Below are 17,627 nucleotides of genomic sequence, written 5' to 3'. Positions count from 1 at the left end.
TCATTTTACTTTGATATTACTTTCATTCCCTCTGCTTTTGGTCACCACGGGGCACAGAAAAAGAATACAAAGTTTTAGGATCCTTTACAAAAATTATAAACCAATCAAATGCCAAAAAAGGCAATGTGTTAACACAGTATTTTGCTATTCATAGCACCTTTATCAAATAATTTCAAAGCACTTTAAACATTAATATAATTTTTTGTTTCTTTTGGGGAAAACTAAGGCAAAGAAATTGTAACACCAATGAGATGTCAGAACAAGAGACTGTAATGCTGGGATATGGACTTGTTTTGTGTTTCAGTCCAGGAACGGTTTAGTCTCTTATAAAGATAAATGTAACTAAATAAAATTAACTTATGAATTTCAGCAGTTAAAGGTCGCCATTAACAATTTTTACCTTTTAAATAAAACAAACAAAAAGGACAGAGGTGTCTTGTCGATTCACTGGTGTGTGTTAGAATTGGTTTCAGCCGTGAATGCCCTCAAGGGGCATCTACCTGGAGCTAAAACAAAGTATTCTTGTAGCCCAAAGTCATGAAATGAAAACCAAGTGTTTTTATAACATGGAGTAAAGTAAGTATCCAGCAAACGTGAGAGGTGAACCCACATAAACCAGAGAGAATTTCTTAATGAAGACGGAGAACAAATTTTTTAAAATCTGTTTTCACATTGTACATAATAACGATATAAAAACAAGTGTCTAATTTTTTCTTATCCAGAGTGCTTAAAAACAAAATAAAACAAACAAAAACAAAAAGTTGGCTCTAGATGGCTGAGGCAATTAAATAACTAAAATGACTATGAGAGCATAAGTTAATTAGGATTGACTATGACCCTCCTATTAATTCACTCCTTTGTATTAAACACCAGAACTTGACATTATTGGGGCCAAATTTTTTTAAAGGAGAAAACTTATGGAAGGATCAGTAAAATTATCTGCGTAGATGTGTGTGTGTGTGTGTATGTGTGGAAATTCATTTTAAATATCTAACAGCTTATTGGCTGCACTTCCAAATCAGAGCAGAATAGAATAGAAAGGGAGAAATAAATTATACATAACTTACTAATCTGGGAACAGCTGACCATTATTATTATTATTACTATTATTATTATTATTTTATCATCATCATCATCATCATTATTACAACACTAGCAAAAAAGAGGCAGTTCAAATGAAAATACAGTCATCAAAAACAAACAGAAAAACAAACAAAACAAAATCTCTGACATGCAGGATATGATCAGCTCCTCCAAGCAAAACCCCAGAGCAAACCTTTTGAGAGAGAGAAAAATAAAAAGGATTTTTTCCTTATTTATATGTAAAAATCAAATTTTAGAGTCAGGTGTCCAGGGGGCAAGGTAAGAAAGCGATGACTGGAGTTGAAACCCTAGCGCATCAAACCAGCCGTGGGAGCATTTACTGTCTGATACTTCTGCATGAACAATGGCAACTGACTTTAAACGAGTTTGCATTTATGTATACAAGCCCTACCACCTTAGCATTTGGCTGGCAAAATTTAAACAAGCAGTCCCATCACCATCCGTTGTCGCTCTATGCACGAACTCTGCTGGAACCTAAATTTGGACTCCAGTGGATTTGTCTGACAGCGAGGGAAGAGTGAGGCAAAGATCGAGGGGGTTCAGCCAGGCTCCGCTGTGCTGGGCTGCGATGACTTTTAATCAAATCCTGCTTTTTGGCATGAGAGGCATGCGGCCTACAATTCTGAAATGCAAATGGCCTCCACCTCGTGTAATGGAGAGATGAAAAATACCTTATGAAATCATCAGTTCCATTTCCTCATCAGGAGAGGAGGGAATGTTGAAGAAATAAGCTAATTCTCTATTTCTGCAAAATGGGCAATATAGTCAAGGAAAACAATTGTTTTGCTTGAAGTTATTAACAGGAAAAACAAACAGAAATCATTAAGTAGCAAACGTTAGTGAAACCAAGTGACCAGGGAGAGGGGGCATCTGGGAGCAGCTTGCTAGTAGCTTCCATATTATACATGCACACGTTTCTTGTACAGGGCCACCTGATTCATCCAATAATAATTGTATTAGAAATTTAAAAATATAATTTCTGAGCCCTATATTGGTTAAGTTGTCATTTGAAGTGCAAAGTCAAGGTCAAGGTTGCTTCTAGACCAGTCACTTAAGAGGATGTGGGATTTCATCCCCAGGTGTGGGTTTAACTCACAATGGTCCAACGTTATTCCTATTAGTACCGTAGTCACACACGTACATACGCACACACACAAATCCAAGATCAGAAAATATTTTTCTCTAAATTTCTTATGTCTCTCTCTCTCTTTTCACCTGAGAACAGCACCTACAGTTTCCATTAAAAAAAAAAGAGTCAAATCTCACCAGCTGCTGGTATTTCAGGTTTTTCAAGGGATTGTCTAAGATATAACACTGTCCTAACTTAAGAAGGAACAGGAAAAAGAAAAGGAAAGAAATGCACTGGGTCAACACTTCAGTACAAATTTGGCACTTGCTCAAAGATGTAGTGTGGTGTGCAACAGATAGAATCCTCTAAAGAAAATAATTGCTTACTTCATGATGGATAGCAAGGAAGTTAAAAACAGGCTCTTTTTTCCTCTTCCCCCCGCCCCATGCGCAGACTTCCATCTTTAAAGTACAGAGATGGAGAAGGTGGAGAGAAGTAAAGAGAAATTCGTCTTTCTTTTTTCTGTCAGGTGCATTACAAAAGGAAAAAAAAAGAAAAAGAAAAAATAGGAAAGGAAAGAAAAAGAAAAAGAAAACCCCCAGAAAACTCCCAAAACAAAGCAAAATTTTTTCAAAATTGTAGCACAAAACAACAAAACACATTCACAAGCCACTTGTTGGCACTGTGTACCTGAGTGAGAATTTCTAGAACATTGTAGAACAAACAGCCATAAAGTTTATTTAAAAAAAAAAGTTGACGGGTAAGACTTCAGTGCTTGAATGTAGCAGCTGAATTACTGGCATTATTTTACCCATAGCTTATTTCAATCTCTTGCTGTTGATATTGTTGTTTGCTTGTTGTTGTCGTTGTTGTTTTTTCCTTTCCAAGCCTTTTGAGGCTGAGGTCTATTAGTCAGCTGATGTCCCAACTATTTAAGACTAACAGTTAAAGTAACAGTCAGTGTATGAGAAAGTTAATGTGCTTGGCCACTGGTAAGGATGAACCAGCTAGGGCTTCTTTAAGTCCTAAGGTCACAACAATCTTTTGACCCTTATCAGTTGGCTTGTCCTGCGATATGGTTTTCACTGTCACTCCCATAATCTACATCCGGGTCATCCTCTTCCTCATCGTACTCATCATAAATTTCTCCGTTGATGTCCTCAGCCTGTATCTCTTCTTTGATATGTGGCTCCTCCCCTTTCACACCGTAAGTGCTCTGGATGACGGGCATTCCCGGCTCTGGGCTGCTAGACACACTCGAGTGCTCGGAGGGCAGGTGAGGGGAGGGCATTCCGGCCATGGTGATGGCTCCCGGGTACACAACACCAGCAGTAGCGATGGGGATCTGTGCTTGTTGCCTGTCAGAGAGAAATGCCCCAAAAGAGACCATGGTGAGTGAAGAGTTAGGGGCAGGCCTTGGCATACAATGAATTGGCTGTTTGTCTAACTCCTAAGGCAGTGAGTTTCACCGTATGGCCCAACATTTTAAAAACTGTATCGCACTTTGATTCTAACGCCTTACTTCCATGTAGTGCTTTATAAATGACAAGACATAGGTGTCACTCACTGGAGTCTTAAAATAATTCCATTTTGTTACCATTCTACTTTATGAAAAAATTGAGGTGCAAAAAGATTAAGCTAAAGAATCTGAGTCCTTTATTTCAAGTTAATTTTTTCCATCACTACAGCATGCAGAAACATTTTTAAAAAGAATTATAATTCAATTTTAATGGGAAAATCCTAAAGTATTAGAGTTCTGAAAAAAACCCTAATTGCCCAGAACTCGCCAGAACTGGACAATACCACTGTCTTCCTAGTTCCTGACATAGTTTTAGGTGGTGGTAGGAAACTGAGCCAGTCTTACGGGTGGATGGTCTCTGAAACTGTATGGGTTAAAGGGCTTACAAAGATCCTACACTTGTCCTGAAGATCTGCTGTTACACTCTTGAAATTCTGAATAACTTTTAAACAGGGACCCCATATTTTCACTGTGCACTGGGATCCACAAACTATGTAGCTGGCCCTGGCAGGAAGTGATTAATAAATGGTGTTCATTCATGCATTTTTTCATTCATTCATGTGATCATANAGCCAGTCTTATGGGTGGACGGTCTCTGAAACTGTATGGGTTAAAGGGCTTAGAAAGATCCTACACTTGTCCTGAAGATCTGCTGTTACACTCTTGAAATTCTGAATAACTTTTAAACAGGGACCCCATATTTTCACTGTGCACTGGGATCCACAAACTATGTAGCTGGCCCTGGCAGGAAGTGATTAATAAATGGTGTCCATTCATGCATTTTTTCATTCATTCATGTGATCATATGCTCATTATTTCCCCAATAAGTACTGGGCTTCATTCTCAGCTTTGAGAAGAGCCAGGCACTGGGATCTAAATCACAGACCCTTGGATGGAGCAAGATGAGCCTTTCAAGGGAGCGGAGGGATGGGGCAGACTGGAAAAGTTTTTTTTCTAAGGTATCCTCTGACCATTTTCATAACTGTATTTATTCTTAAGCACTTGGGATCTTACTAACTTTTATTCTAAATACGAGCAATGCATTTCTGTGTTTTCTTGAGAAAATTCAGAAGTGCTGTGGGCGCAGGAAGTATATTACGAGGTGGTCAACAGCATTCCTGTAGGAAGCAGGTAAAACATCCTGAGAGAGAGATGCATTCCTCGTGCAGGAGAGACCTTCCCCATTCACACCCGCGCGTGCCCTAAATAGTTCTTACTCCACAAAGGCCACACATGTGCCTGGATAGCCCAGAAACCCCTCTCTACTCAGAAAGTAGTGTTTCTTGCTTTTGAAACCCTTTTTATATTGATTTCTCAACTCAATTGTTAGTTGGGGTGGCATTTATCTCCGTCAAGCCTTGGAAGTAATGAAAGCCAACGAGGAAAAGAACCAGTAACATTTCAAAGTTTGTAATAGCAAACTTCAGAATTTTTTACTTTCAGATATTGGATTTTCAAACGAGCCGTAAACAAAGTGCACATTAGAGCCATTGTTCTGGAAGCTTAGAGTGAAGAGTGCACTCTTTCCCGGGGGCCTGTGGGGGAGAGGTTAGTCCCTGCAAACACCCTGTGTTGAGGTTCTTTTCTCAAAATCCTGCTTTGCCAACCAAACAACTACGTTTCACAACTCGTCAAGGGTAACGGGAGTGCTCCCTAGAAAGACAGGACTGACAGGTCCATACCCAACATTGAAGTACTGCCGCATCTCCTGCCGCCTGTTCCGCATGATTGCCTTGTATTCACCGATGCGCAGCTTTTTGCCATCCACCAGGCAGGTGCGCTTGGGCCTGGGCTTGTATTTGTAGTCAGGGTACTTCTCCAGGTGCTGCTTGCTGAGGCGGGCCTGCTCCTCATAATATGGCTGTTTCTCTAGGTTTGTCATAGCTTTCCAGCGAGACCCTGTGAGAAAAAGAAGGTTAGGATTCCAATTTGCGCAGCCGCTAAGGATGCTAAAAAGATACGCCCGAGAACAAGGAAGTCTAGAGGGAACAGGCTGGCTCAAACCCAGAAATACATAATCATGTTTCTGACTCATGAGTGTTGACTCTAGAGGTGAGATTCCACAAGGACGGAGGTGTTGGTGGTTCTGTCCTCAAAGAAACTGTGCACCCAAAGGTACAAAATCTGGGCAATATATATATTTTTTCTGGCACAGATTAATAACTTAGCCAAAGTTGTCTGGTATGTACTTAAAAGCTCACACATAGTTTAAAGGATGTATCTTTCATATTTTGATATTAGACAATGTTATAATTCAAGTGTGAACTGAAAAATTATGCAAAATCTCATTACATATTTTGAATCTGAGGTTAATTATATCGGTTTTAGTATTTTTATGTAGGGATACATTACTTACTACAAAGATTTCTAAAGGTTACGTGTAATTCTCATTCTCTCAACATGTTTAAGTATATTTACACGAATAATTATAGTTTAAAAAGTCATTTCATTCAAATTTTAATGATCAACTATTACATTAACAAATACGCACTGTTTAACAACTTTGTGCTAGGAATTGTGCTACAATTTCACATAAGAAGTCTAATTTTTACCTTGTACCACAATCCTGTAAGATAGACAGCATTTATACCTATATCCATAGGCTGAGAAAATTGAAATTCAAACAGGTGAAGTGAATTACCCAAGGTCACACAACTATTAAAAATTGCAGATCTGTGACTCTAAATCAGGTGATGGAATTGATAGCGTGCCGTAATGTATATCTTTACATACCCACACCCATGTACTATACGTGATCTAGCAGAGGTCAGAGCTTCAATATCACTGAATCCAGGTAAGACTCTTCTCTTAAGGAAACACTGTCAATAATGCATAATGTCACTTCCTGGGATGCAGTATACATTGATAATATTAACTCATTGTTTTTTAATTTTATCAATTAAAACCCAGTAATAATTGTCCCCTTCTTTTTACTTTTGGTTTTGGTATGGATTCAATTAGGATTGCAAAAAGCAACCATTGAAGCTTAATTACAAATTGTTCATGCAAATTTTCAATATAGATATGATTCGAAACTTAGATTCTATCAGTATGCCTATGTGTAGTACTAAAAGAAGTTGTAGTAGTGATGTTTATTTTTTACTGAGCATGTGAAAAAAATCTATTTGCAGGTGGAGTGTATTTATCTGCAAGAATTCAGTTCAACCCTACCCAAATGCAAAAATCCAAATAACTGAAACAAGGCAATCCCTACCAAATATGTACTGGCACTGTAGTTTTTACCTGCCTTCCAGAGTCATCTGAGCAAGATCTTAAAAGCTTTCCAATGGGCTCATTACTCAGACATAACTCCATATCTCAAATGCAAATAACTGCTGATGAACAGTTCTCATAGAGAATTTGTCAATATGGGCTGTTATGTTTATTGAAGGAATACAGTGGAAGGGACAATATCTCTTTCCTTAGAATTGTTTCTTATTGGAACAGATGTTGCCTAGGTGGGTATATCCACACAGCTGTTACAAACATTTATAAACATATTTTTTGATCTAGATAGCCAATATGATTTCATTTTATTTACAACAGAAACCTAGGTTACAGTTCAAATAATACAATTTATTTTTCTATTCCTTTATCAAACTTGTACTTAATTAGCAGTATCCAACATTGTCAATTGTAGGTAGTCTCATATTCCTTATTGCCCAACATTATTTTCTAGAAGTACTTGAAAACCATGATGTTATTTTCACAGATATATACACAGATAAAGCTATAATACTATTGAACTGAATCAATTCTTTTCGTGGAGTTTCTTACATGTATGTATTAGTGTACCAGAATTTTAGACCTTTAGTCATGGAGTGAAAAGCAAGCTGACCAAAAATAATTTACTGAATAATTATAGGAATACACTGAAAAATGGATCAAGAATGGTTGTCTTAAAATTGGCTAGTTACCTTTATCACCATATAGAATGAAAAAACTAGCATTCTCATTTCAAACAGGAGTGGCCACTGATACTTCCCTAGTTTAAAGACTCTATTAGCTCAAAAAGAATGTTTCTCTAAGGAATGAAAATGTTTATGCCTCCCAGTTCCCTGCCTTGGTATGTGAAAACTCTTCAGTTTTCCCACTGTGTGGATGATGCTGTTTTAATTACTGGATATGCAGTGGTGAGTCATTATGGTTCCTCTTGCAGTAATGAAGAAATATATTAAGCAGTATAAATTTATTATTTTAATTACAATCGGGGAAAGTACAAGAAGCTGTAGGAACATATGCTAAGGAGGTGGCACCAAACTTCTGCAGGTGAGGAAGGCTCTGCTGCAGAAATGACTCCTGTTAGTATCAGAGAGAGAAGAGCATCCTATGCAGGAAGAATGGAAGGTCAAGGCCTTGCAGTAGAAGGGGGATTAGAGGACCTTCAAGAAAGTTGGGTATGGCTAAAATACAGAGAAAAAAAATGGACATACATACATACATACAATTATATCCATCTATAATAAAAGATGAATAAATTTTCTAAATCTTACATGACCTGGAATAACAAAATATTTAGACATTTAGTAATATAATTTCTCTGGAATTATCACTGAATCCTGAGCTACATTTTAAAATATGGCCAAATCATAGTTACTAGTCCCTTTAAGATTAAGAATTAAGATACCTTAATAATTTTCTGGGTATGGGTCTTTTACCTCCTTGGTTAAGTTTATTCATATATATATACATATATATTCATAAGCACTGACTGGGATACAATGGCTCACTCTTCCATTTTATGACAGGGCAGGAAAATGTTTCAGTTTAGTGGCAAACGCAGTTTTACTCTTTAATAATAATTTCTGAATAGAGTTAACCAAATGACAAGGTAGGTGTTGGTTTCAATGGCTTTGTAGGTCCAACCACTGAGATGTAAACCCCTGAAAGCCACTAGATGAGAATGATAGGAAAGCATTTCGTATATTCCCAAAAGTATGAAAACATCAGCTTAATTTGGTGTGGCTGGTTGCTTCTCCTGGACCACGCACAGGGACTAAGGTCCTTGTTTTGGCAGAAGACTGGCCTTTGACAATTAAAAATAGAGAAGGACATTCGGGTATTCCTTCTGATGACGAGAGGAAGATTCAGTGAAAAATATTGGATGTTCACAAGATAGAAAAAAAGGGGTCTTGAAAGTGCTTTTCTTCTTTCTAAATCTGGCGATTCAATAAAAATGAAGAGTCTGATGTGAGCAACACCGTCATCTCCATGGGGTCTGTAATGAATTTGCACACTTCACTCCAACTACTGTATGTCTAATCAGAAAAAGATGTCCCCCATTCCCTGATCTAGTGCCAAGCAGTAAAAGGTGATTCCTTATGTTAACAATTTCAGCAGAATGGCTTATTAAAACCAGATTTTAGGGTATTATAAAATGCTTAGAAGCCCTTTAAAATGTCAACTAGGATCCCCAGAGACTATGTAAAATGTCAACCCAGCTCAAGCGCCTGTTTTAAGCAGAATGAATTAGCGGCATGCTGTCGGAGGCTGTTATCCAAAACAATCAGGAAAAAGGACAACATCAAGCTTTCTTTGTACTTTTTTATGAAATGGCCATTCAGAATAATCTCATGGTTATTTAAAGATCACTTATTTATTTGAAGCTATGACTAAATATTGAGGTTCCAAACACCTCAGTGTTTTCTTTTTCCTGCTATATCTTTATTAATGCAGCTTCACTGAAAAGTCTGAAATTAGACAGTTCTCTCCTTCATGTAGTCCATTATTATAATGTAATCATACAGTTACTGTAATATTCCTAACTTTTAACCAGAAATGAGTTCTTTTAGCCAGTCATCTATTTCCAATAGAGGCTTTTGATAAACTTTCCTACAATACTTTACATCATCAAAACTGCTATTTCTCTTATACTCAGGATGAAGTATTCATCAGTGATTATTGCTTTTTTAGAATTCTGACAGATGAGTTTAGTGACATAAAGACAATTTAAACAACCTTAGTATTTAGCTTGTTTTTACTTTACAGTTGGGATTTCTATTGGATTGGCCAAAACGTTCATTAGGTTTTTTCATACGATGGCTCTAGTAGCACTTAGTCATTTTTAACTTCATTCAAAACAATTTTGTTAGATTGTATTGTGACCACTGTCCTATCAGTGTGCATTTAAAAAAACTTATCAAAATTGGTGAATTTTTGTGTAGCCATTTTAATATAGAAGGTGGAAGAAAATAAGCAACACTTTTGGTATATTATGCTTTATTATTCCAAGAAAGGTAAAAAGGCAACGGAAATGCAAGAAAAAGTTTCGTGCAGTGTATGGAGAAGGTGCTGTGACCGATCTAATGTGTCAAATTGGTTTGCGAAGTTTCATGCTGCAGACGTCTCGTTAGAGGATGCTTGTTTGGGTAGACCAGTTGAAGTTGACAGCGATCAAATTGAGACATGAATTGAGAACAGCCAATGAATGCTCTACCATGCAGGAGATAGCCGACATACTCAAAATACGCAAATCAATAAAGTTATAGGTGGAAATGAAAATGAGTGTCTTTTATTTTATGAAAAAAACTAACAAGACTTTTTGGCCAACCCAATAATTTGAAAATGACTGATAAAATATGAAATATGGTTACATAAAGCATTTTATTCATTTCTAGAGTCCTTCCAAATACAATAGGTCTGATATTTTTTTAAGGAATGAATAAGTCCATGTGTCAGGTAGAAAATAGTCATAAAATGAAAAAAAAATCAGAGATGGTAAGAGATGCAAAAAATGTACATTTCCCTTTGATTAGTTCCATTATTTGATTATACAAGTATATATGCTTTTATACTTAAGTATTCACATTTTCTAGGTCCACCTAAAGCTTCATATCCTTTAAAAAACAACATTCATTTAAAAATCTCAGAATCCTTTCCGATGAAATCTGAGACACAAGTTTAATTGATTAGCATTTTTTGTTTGTTTGATGTCTTTACAGACGCTCGCTGTGCACTGCTCAGCATTGAGCACCATTGTTGAGAATGTGGGATCACAAAAACACATGCGTATGTTTAGTAGCTACCTCTGGGTGGTCAGTGGCTTCATGTAATACTCAAAAGCGACACTATGTTAACTACCTGTCGTTCCAAATGCATTATGGATTTTAATAAAGTTTTAATAACTTAGACAGATACTGTTACCTATTTGTTAAAGCTAAAATTTATTGATAGAATTAGGTGTTCCTATTGTATTTTTCTCATTTACCTCATAGAAGGCAGTGAATAAATAATCAAAATTTGCTTTAGGTTGTTCAGTTCCTGGCCATCGCACTACTTGAAGATGAACATGCTGATGATGTCAGTAACGACAGTGATGGTGCACAAAAGAAATGGAATCTTCTCTTCATCTTCTCTGGGATTTAAATCGGTCAATAATAGGTCTTTACAGGCAGCACCCTTTCTCCTCACCCATCTATCCAGCGTGTTTCAGAATAGATGTAGGCAGGGGAATTATGAACCATGCTATCTGCTTGGCAGGAAGTGCAAAGGCAGTATGCAAATGTGCAATCTCCATCTTCCTAGTCCCGACATTGTAAACTGACTTTTAGCTCTAGTCCTAGAGCAAGCACCGTCTCCACCCTTACCCCACCCACACCACAAAATGAATTCCACAGCTGAAAAAGGAAAAGGTAAATATGGTTGATACCAATATTGACTAGCTCATATGAAACAAACTTTTATCCTCTAAGGGGAGGGGTTTGGGGGACTGGGTGAAAAAGGTGAAGGGATTAGAAATACGAATTAGTAGTTACAAAATAGTCACAGGGATGTAAAGTACAGCATAGGGAATACAGTCGCTAATATTGTATTGTATTACAACAATTAGTAAAGAGACACACAAGTAAATAAATTAGCTGTAGTAATTGGGCACATTTCTCAAAGGCTTCAATGATGGTACTTATTCTTATATATGCAGATAACATGAGCTGGCTAGCCTCCAAACCTAGCATCTTTCAACAAGTGTAGAAAACAGAACTCTACATTTAATCCATGTATCACTTAACCTTTAATACTTTTCTTACCCAATATTTTGCTGATGTTGGAGTTGTGCATGTCAGGAAAGGCTTGAAGGATTTTTCTTCGTTCATCTTTAGCCCACACCATGAAGGCATTCATTGGACGCTTTATGTGGGGTTCATTGCTCCCACGCCCCCTGGATTCCCTATAAATTCTTGATTCTGAGACTCCAGCACTTCCTAAAACCAGGGAATATTATTTCACATTAGTGTTAAAACTTTTTATATTTCTACTCCTTTCATTACTGTCTTTTAGTCTATTAAAATATCTGAAAATAAACAGTACATGTGATAATGGTACTTCCAGTTCTTAAGACAGATGCTTGTTTATGAAGTTTCTGTGATAAGGCTTGTGGTGGCAAATGTTATATTTTTAATCCATTCATACTGCATTTCCCTTTCTCGCAATGGTGGATTATTTCACCATTCACTTTTAAGAGCACCAAAGAAACCTAAACATGTAATCTTTGATGTAAATTGGAAAGAGAAGAGTTGGATGAGATCAATAGACATGGAAGCTCTGTAGATATATTAAGTAGGGGGAGAAGCTCACAAAACTTTGAAACACTAATGTGTTCTACAGAACGGATGCGTACAGGTAAGTGGGTGTCTCGGCCACCTAAGGACCATCAGAAGATAAGGCACCCGTGCCTTCTTCCTCTCTTTGCAGTTATAAAATTGAAATGTTGGTAGATTACATTTGGAGGTTAAAGTACAACATCACTTGTAATGTGTCTGGCTTTTCTTTGAAATTATGTGCTAATAATAATAAGTGCATCAAATATGCTGATGCAGAATAATAGTCTGCACCCCGAGAGATATTTAAAATAGAAAAATGTGCAAATAAATAGTTCCATTACTCTGGTTTCTTAAAAAGCCAACAGTCACATTCAAGATAAAAAATAATATATTCATTTCCCTTAATTTTGCCCCTAATGTGTAAGTTATCCAGAGACCCACTGAAAGTTACATTCCAATCAACAAGATTCATGATAATAAAACACAACCAAGAGTCTAAGAGTCACAGTGGAATCTTATGGAGCTGTAGTCACTCCTCTAGGTTTTCTGTGACTTTGTAGAATAGATACAGCAGACCAAAGAGCTTCTACAGGTACTTACGTTTGGAGAGAGGGGGAAGAGAGAGAGAGAGAGAAAAAAAGAGAGAGAGAGAGAGAGGCAACACATGAAACTCTGACACTAAGTTTTCCAGGGTTATCACTATAAAAGGTGGGAGAGAGATATCGATAGCATAAAATTTCAAAAATAACTTGGAAGTGTTAGAGCCTATATTATTAATAAAGCATTGTTTTTTCCTCCTTCACATTCTTCTTCGTTTCTTTTCTTAATTTGAAGGAATAAGAATGAACCAAAATGGCCCAGATTTGAAGACCTCTACAGAAGCAAACCAAAACATACAACATCTATGTGGATGGAGTTTCTCGTTATTTTTCATTCATTATATGCTGTTTGGTCTCATGAATATTGGCAAATATTTTGCATATAAGCATGGCTGAATTCAAGAACCAACATAACAAAATTTTGATGTTTTAGTGCTGATTATCATGCATATATTTTTATCATGCCAATACAACTTAAAATTTATGAGATATGTTATACCAGTAATTGGCTTTTTACTGACAAAAGTGAGTGTTAATATATGGTAACATCTTTCTAAAATGGGTTTGTAACTAGCAAATGATTACTTGCACATCTGTCTCTCCTTGTTCTTACACCTTACAGCAACATAAGTGATAAAATCAATGTTATGTGGCTTCATCAACCTAAACAAGCTCTTTGTATGTACTTAGGCCAGTTCTATTTTATCCAAGCAAAGTAGAAAAGAGAAGGAAATGTTTGGACATGACAGGCCAGAAAAACACAGCCTTTTCTTGGCTATCCAGTTGAATAAAATTCAGTTTTGACAGAATTACCTGGTTAAATGCTCAAGTCTGGCTAGTCCCTTGTACAGTGCAGAATTGGACATAAAATAATTGGCCCAAGGCACAAATTGGCATTGTGTGTTTTGGGAGATTCAAATGCACTCCTCTGTCGTAAAGAATGGTTTGTCCTGGCACAGGCTTTTCCATAGACAGGCGACTTCCTCTGGAATAGTAACAAATTGGAGGACAATGCTCTTATAATGCATATATGTCACCTGATACTGGAAGAACATTTCCAGCTGGGGCTTTGTGTAATAGCACTTTTTTCTCCTCTTTGTGCTATTAAAATTATAGTATCATTTTACTTAGTTTTCACTGCGGATGCTAGAAGTTCAGAGATGCAGACAACAGAAGTCTTGAGGCATGTGAGGAAGGCAACAGACTGGTAGTTGGAGTTCTAGTTGGGTTGTAGGGAGAGGTAGGCAGGACACCTCGTTGTATGGTAGATAGCATAAGAGGGAAAGGTTTCAAAATGCAAGAAACCATCCTAAACACATCCTATGAGCCGTGGGTCCTGGTCTGGGTTTGACAGATGAGAACTGGAAAATGAGCCTATAGATACAAATTGCTGAAAAGTTTGTTTCAGGTATAAGGAATAGAGAAGCAAGAGGCAGGGTAGATGGTGACTGAGAATATTTGCTTTGGAATCATTCCATTTGAATCCAAGACCTGCCTCTGGCACTTACAGCCCTGTAACCTTGGGGAAAAGGATTCAAAACTGAAGGACCGATCTCTTTATCTGTAACACTGCTTCTCTCACAGGCTGTGCTAAGGATAAAAGAGATGATTGATGCAAAGCACTCAGCCGGTGCTTGGTTCACGGGGCCTGCTCAGTACACTCGAGCTCTTCTCCTAATGATCAGGTGTGAGGTGACTGTCTTGTATATTTTTTAGTAGTTGCAACTGGCCCTAAATAGACACTTCCGCACACTACTGGAATGCATATGAACAACTTTCACGAACCATCAGAATCTCCACTCATATTGAAATCCATCATGGCATGGCTAAATTTTCCTTCTTCATTCTGTTTAACAGCCAGCTGCTGAGTCAGACTCTCCAGTGTTGTTTTTTCCTGAAAAAAAAATTTATAATGAGAGCTCAATCTGGAAATTTTAATTATTCAAAGACATTTTTTCTTAGGCCATAGATAATACCTCAGCTTCGAGAAGGGATGGGATGTTGATTTATTCACCTTTGCACATTCAGCACATTATGTAATTAAAGCAAATGATCAACAGGATTTTTGAAGACACTCTTATTCTCAGAATCCCCTTTACAGTTTCGACATTTGGATTTGGTATGCCAAAAAGATAAATGTTGGGATCCTTGGAGATAACCTTCCCAAATCACAAAGTGTACACAGAAATTTCACAAAATAAACCTGTTTTGTAACATTTGGAATGCCTGCTTTACTTTTAGACAGACAGCAGAAGTATAGAAGTGGCATGTGGCCCAGAGAAAGTCTTCCGATAGTTAGGTGACCACCTGATAGGAACATAATTTAAGACTACTGCCCTCTGGTTGCCATCTCCTTAAATGCCATCTGCATTCCTCATGAAAGGGTAATGAAGATATTTAAATATTCATTGTTAACTGCTTGTCAAGGCTCTGTACATTCAATGTGAGTGCCTGCTACTTGGACTACAATTTGGTTTGGATTGCTAAGGCAAAATATTGAGTTGGCGAATTATTTGAAATACAAATATACCAAAATTAGATCTGCAAAGAAATCAAGTCATTTAAAAGCATGCAGTGCATGGCTTGAATTCATGGAGAACATGACATTGCAAACTAAATTATTTTCAAGGAAAATATAATGCTTAATACAAACTGCAGGAGATGTTAAACCACTTCAAAATCAACTGGGTGAGTTCAAGAACAGAAAGAGCATGCAATAAAAGGTTTACAACTTTCTCTAGCATGCTCCATCATCGCCCTGAGGACAATGTGGTTCCAAAATAGTTTTAAGAAAACCATCTACTGAATTTCATAAAACTTGCTCATTTTTCTTTATAACTAGGCACCTCGTTTTCTGAAGAACACAGATCAAGTTAGCCACATGCACTGCAGAATGACACAATAAAACATTCACAGGAAATAATCAACTATTTAAGATAATTGTGTTACAAGTGAAGAGCCTAAGTAATGTTTCCACCAATAGCCCAAAGGGTGTTGAAATCAATACAGTGCATGCTTTACCTCTACACAGTCTCCGACAGTTTTACTTACTAGATAAAAAATGCTCTTCCTTCAGTGGCCTTGGATCTCCTATTCTCTGTATGTCAAATTTTGTATGTGACTTATGAAAAATATTTTTAAATTGTAAATCACGATGAAATACAGTAGGGAAACTGGGAATAAAATAGTTTTATCTACTTTAGTACTATAAGATTATCTAGTATGAACATTGAACTAAATTATCAATTTAAAAATGTAGAGCCCGTCCCAATTTGTTTTGTGTGTAATGTTGGTATTTTCAACTGCTTTATATGTTCTGCATTTTCTTTCACTGAGAGTCTGCCGTATATAGTCCACTGAACTCAGGAGCACTAAGGATACCAGCTTAACAGACGCTCCTCATAGTCAATGTAACTGTTGATGTAGGAGACAGTTACATAAAAAAATCACATTCCATCAACATGATATGAGAGTCCCCGGGTCAATGAAGACTACGGTTCTGTCTTTGGGAAATACACTGGGCATAATCACCCCCCAGGTTCTGATTTAGCAGTGTATAGGAAAATTATGCTACATATATTCTAGAGAGTTTTTCATTCTGAAGCAAAGTCTCCAAGAAGAGAAGGAAAAATGAAGGTGATCTGAGTAGAAAAATAATGAAATGTTAAGTGACTTCTAAGGTTTTGAGTTCCTCTGTGAAGATCTTGCACCATCTTACCGAGAGGCAAAATGAGCAACTCCTGGGTAGGAAAGCCAGAGCTAGGTTTTGCAGTAGTGATCGCTAATCATCTACCTCTGAAGCACATACTATAAAAAATGACTCAATTAGTTACTCCAAAGTGGAATTTACAATACTTCTCAAGAGGATGTCAGTGGGAGATAGTAGAAGTTAACATGGTAGAATGTACCTCTTTTATGACATTTTCCGTAGCCATTTTAGCTAATTCTTAGACATGTGAAGAGGGAAAGTTGGAGGAATTGGAGAATAGGGTGCCTTTAATTAAAACACATGTAAATCAAAATGGTAACACTGCCACACTTTAGAAGCCTTCACTGAAAATAAAGTCAGAAGGCCATAAAAAAATTGAGGCATGGAGGATACGAGAAAATGGTTACATGGTAAATATAGGTTATAAAAATGTAGTGCTTATATTTTAAACAGTTGTTAATGTATTTCCACATAAAAATTGATCCTGTGGTAAAAATTTTTATTTAGTTCTTATGTATAAAGGTAGATATAAATCTACATGTGGATAGAAGTCTGGATAATATACTGAACCACCAACAGAAAGAGGCTGATTTAAGAATAGTTCCCAAGGTTTAATTAAATTCAATCTGTTTAGGCATGTAGGAGAAGAAAGTATTAGCCAAATGTTAGAAAGCACAAGTGCTAGCACATTGGGAATATCCTCATTTTCTTCCAGTCCCACACATTTCAGGCTGTTCCCCTCCCACAAGGCCACTTATGTATTATCTGTCTAAAACTCAACCATTTGAGATTCTGTTCCTTGGGCTAAATATTTCCCTTTCCAGAAGCCTCTATTCAAGTGTGCAACTATCACTGAGAATGCTCTTATTGTCAAACTAATTCTTTGTAAATATAGGCAGTTAAAACAAAATGAGGGCAGGGAGGGATCAATAGGAAAATGGTGAATAGGAAAACACCAAAAAATTGAGTTTGCGGAAACAGAAACAAATGTTGATGGGCAGAGGTGACAATTTTTACCAAATTTATACTTTTAGTTCTAATGGGTTCCAATAAAAACCACATCAATCAACAATTTATACAAAAAAGGAGT

The 17,627-nt window shown here is 37.0% G+C and overlaps 1 protein-coding gene across 8 annotated transcripts in view; it reads right to left on the bottom strand.

Annotated features, from left to right (window-relative positions):
* Nucleotides 1-2,766: 2,766 nt before the first annotated feature.
* Nucleotides 2,767-17,627, bottom strand: part of SOX5 (SRY-box transcription factor 5) — a 929,721-nt gene continuing 914,860 nt past the window's right edge. For all 8 annotated transcript variants that reach the window (XM_037033875.1, XM_037033877.1, XM_037033876.1 and 5 more), the window contains 4 exons: nucleotides 14,614-14,722; nucleotides 11,717-11,890; nucleotides 5,375-5,591; nucleotides 2,767-3,531 (listed from right to left, as the gene is read on the bottom strand). In XM_037033875.1, the coding sequence (XP_036889770.1) occupies nucleotides 3,228-3,531; nucleotides 5,375-5,591; nucleotides 11,717-11,890; nucleotides 14,614-14,722 (804 nt within the window). In that variant the 3' untranslated portion in view covers nucleotides 2,767-3,227. The remainder of the gene's footprint in view (nucleotides 3,532-5,374; nucleotides 5,592-11,716; nucleotides 11,891-14,613; nucleotides 14,723-17,627) is intronic.

Source organism: Sturnira hondurensis, unplaced genomic scaffold, assembly GCF_014824575.4.
Source record: "Sturnira hondurensis isolate 20B ecotype Veracruz unplaced genomic scaffold, ASM1482457v3 Scaffold0021795, whole genome shotgun sequence".
NCBI lineage: Eukaryota > Metazoa > Chordata > Mammalia > Chiroptera > Phyllostomidae > Sturnira > Sturnira hondurensis.
Note: the sequence above shows the minus strand (reverse complement) of the source record. Positions and strands in the feature narration are given on the sequence as shown.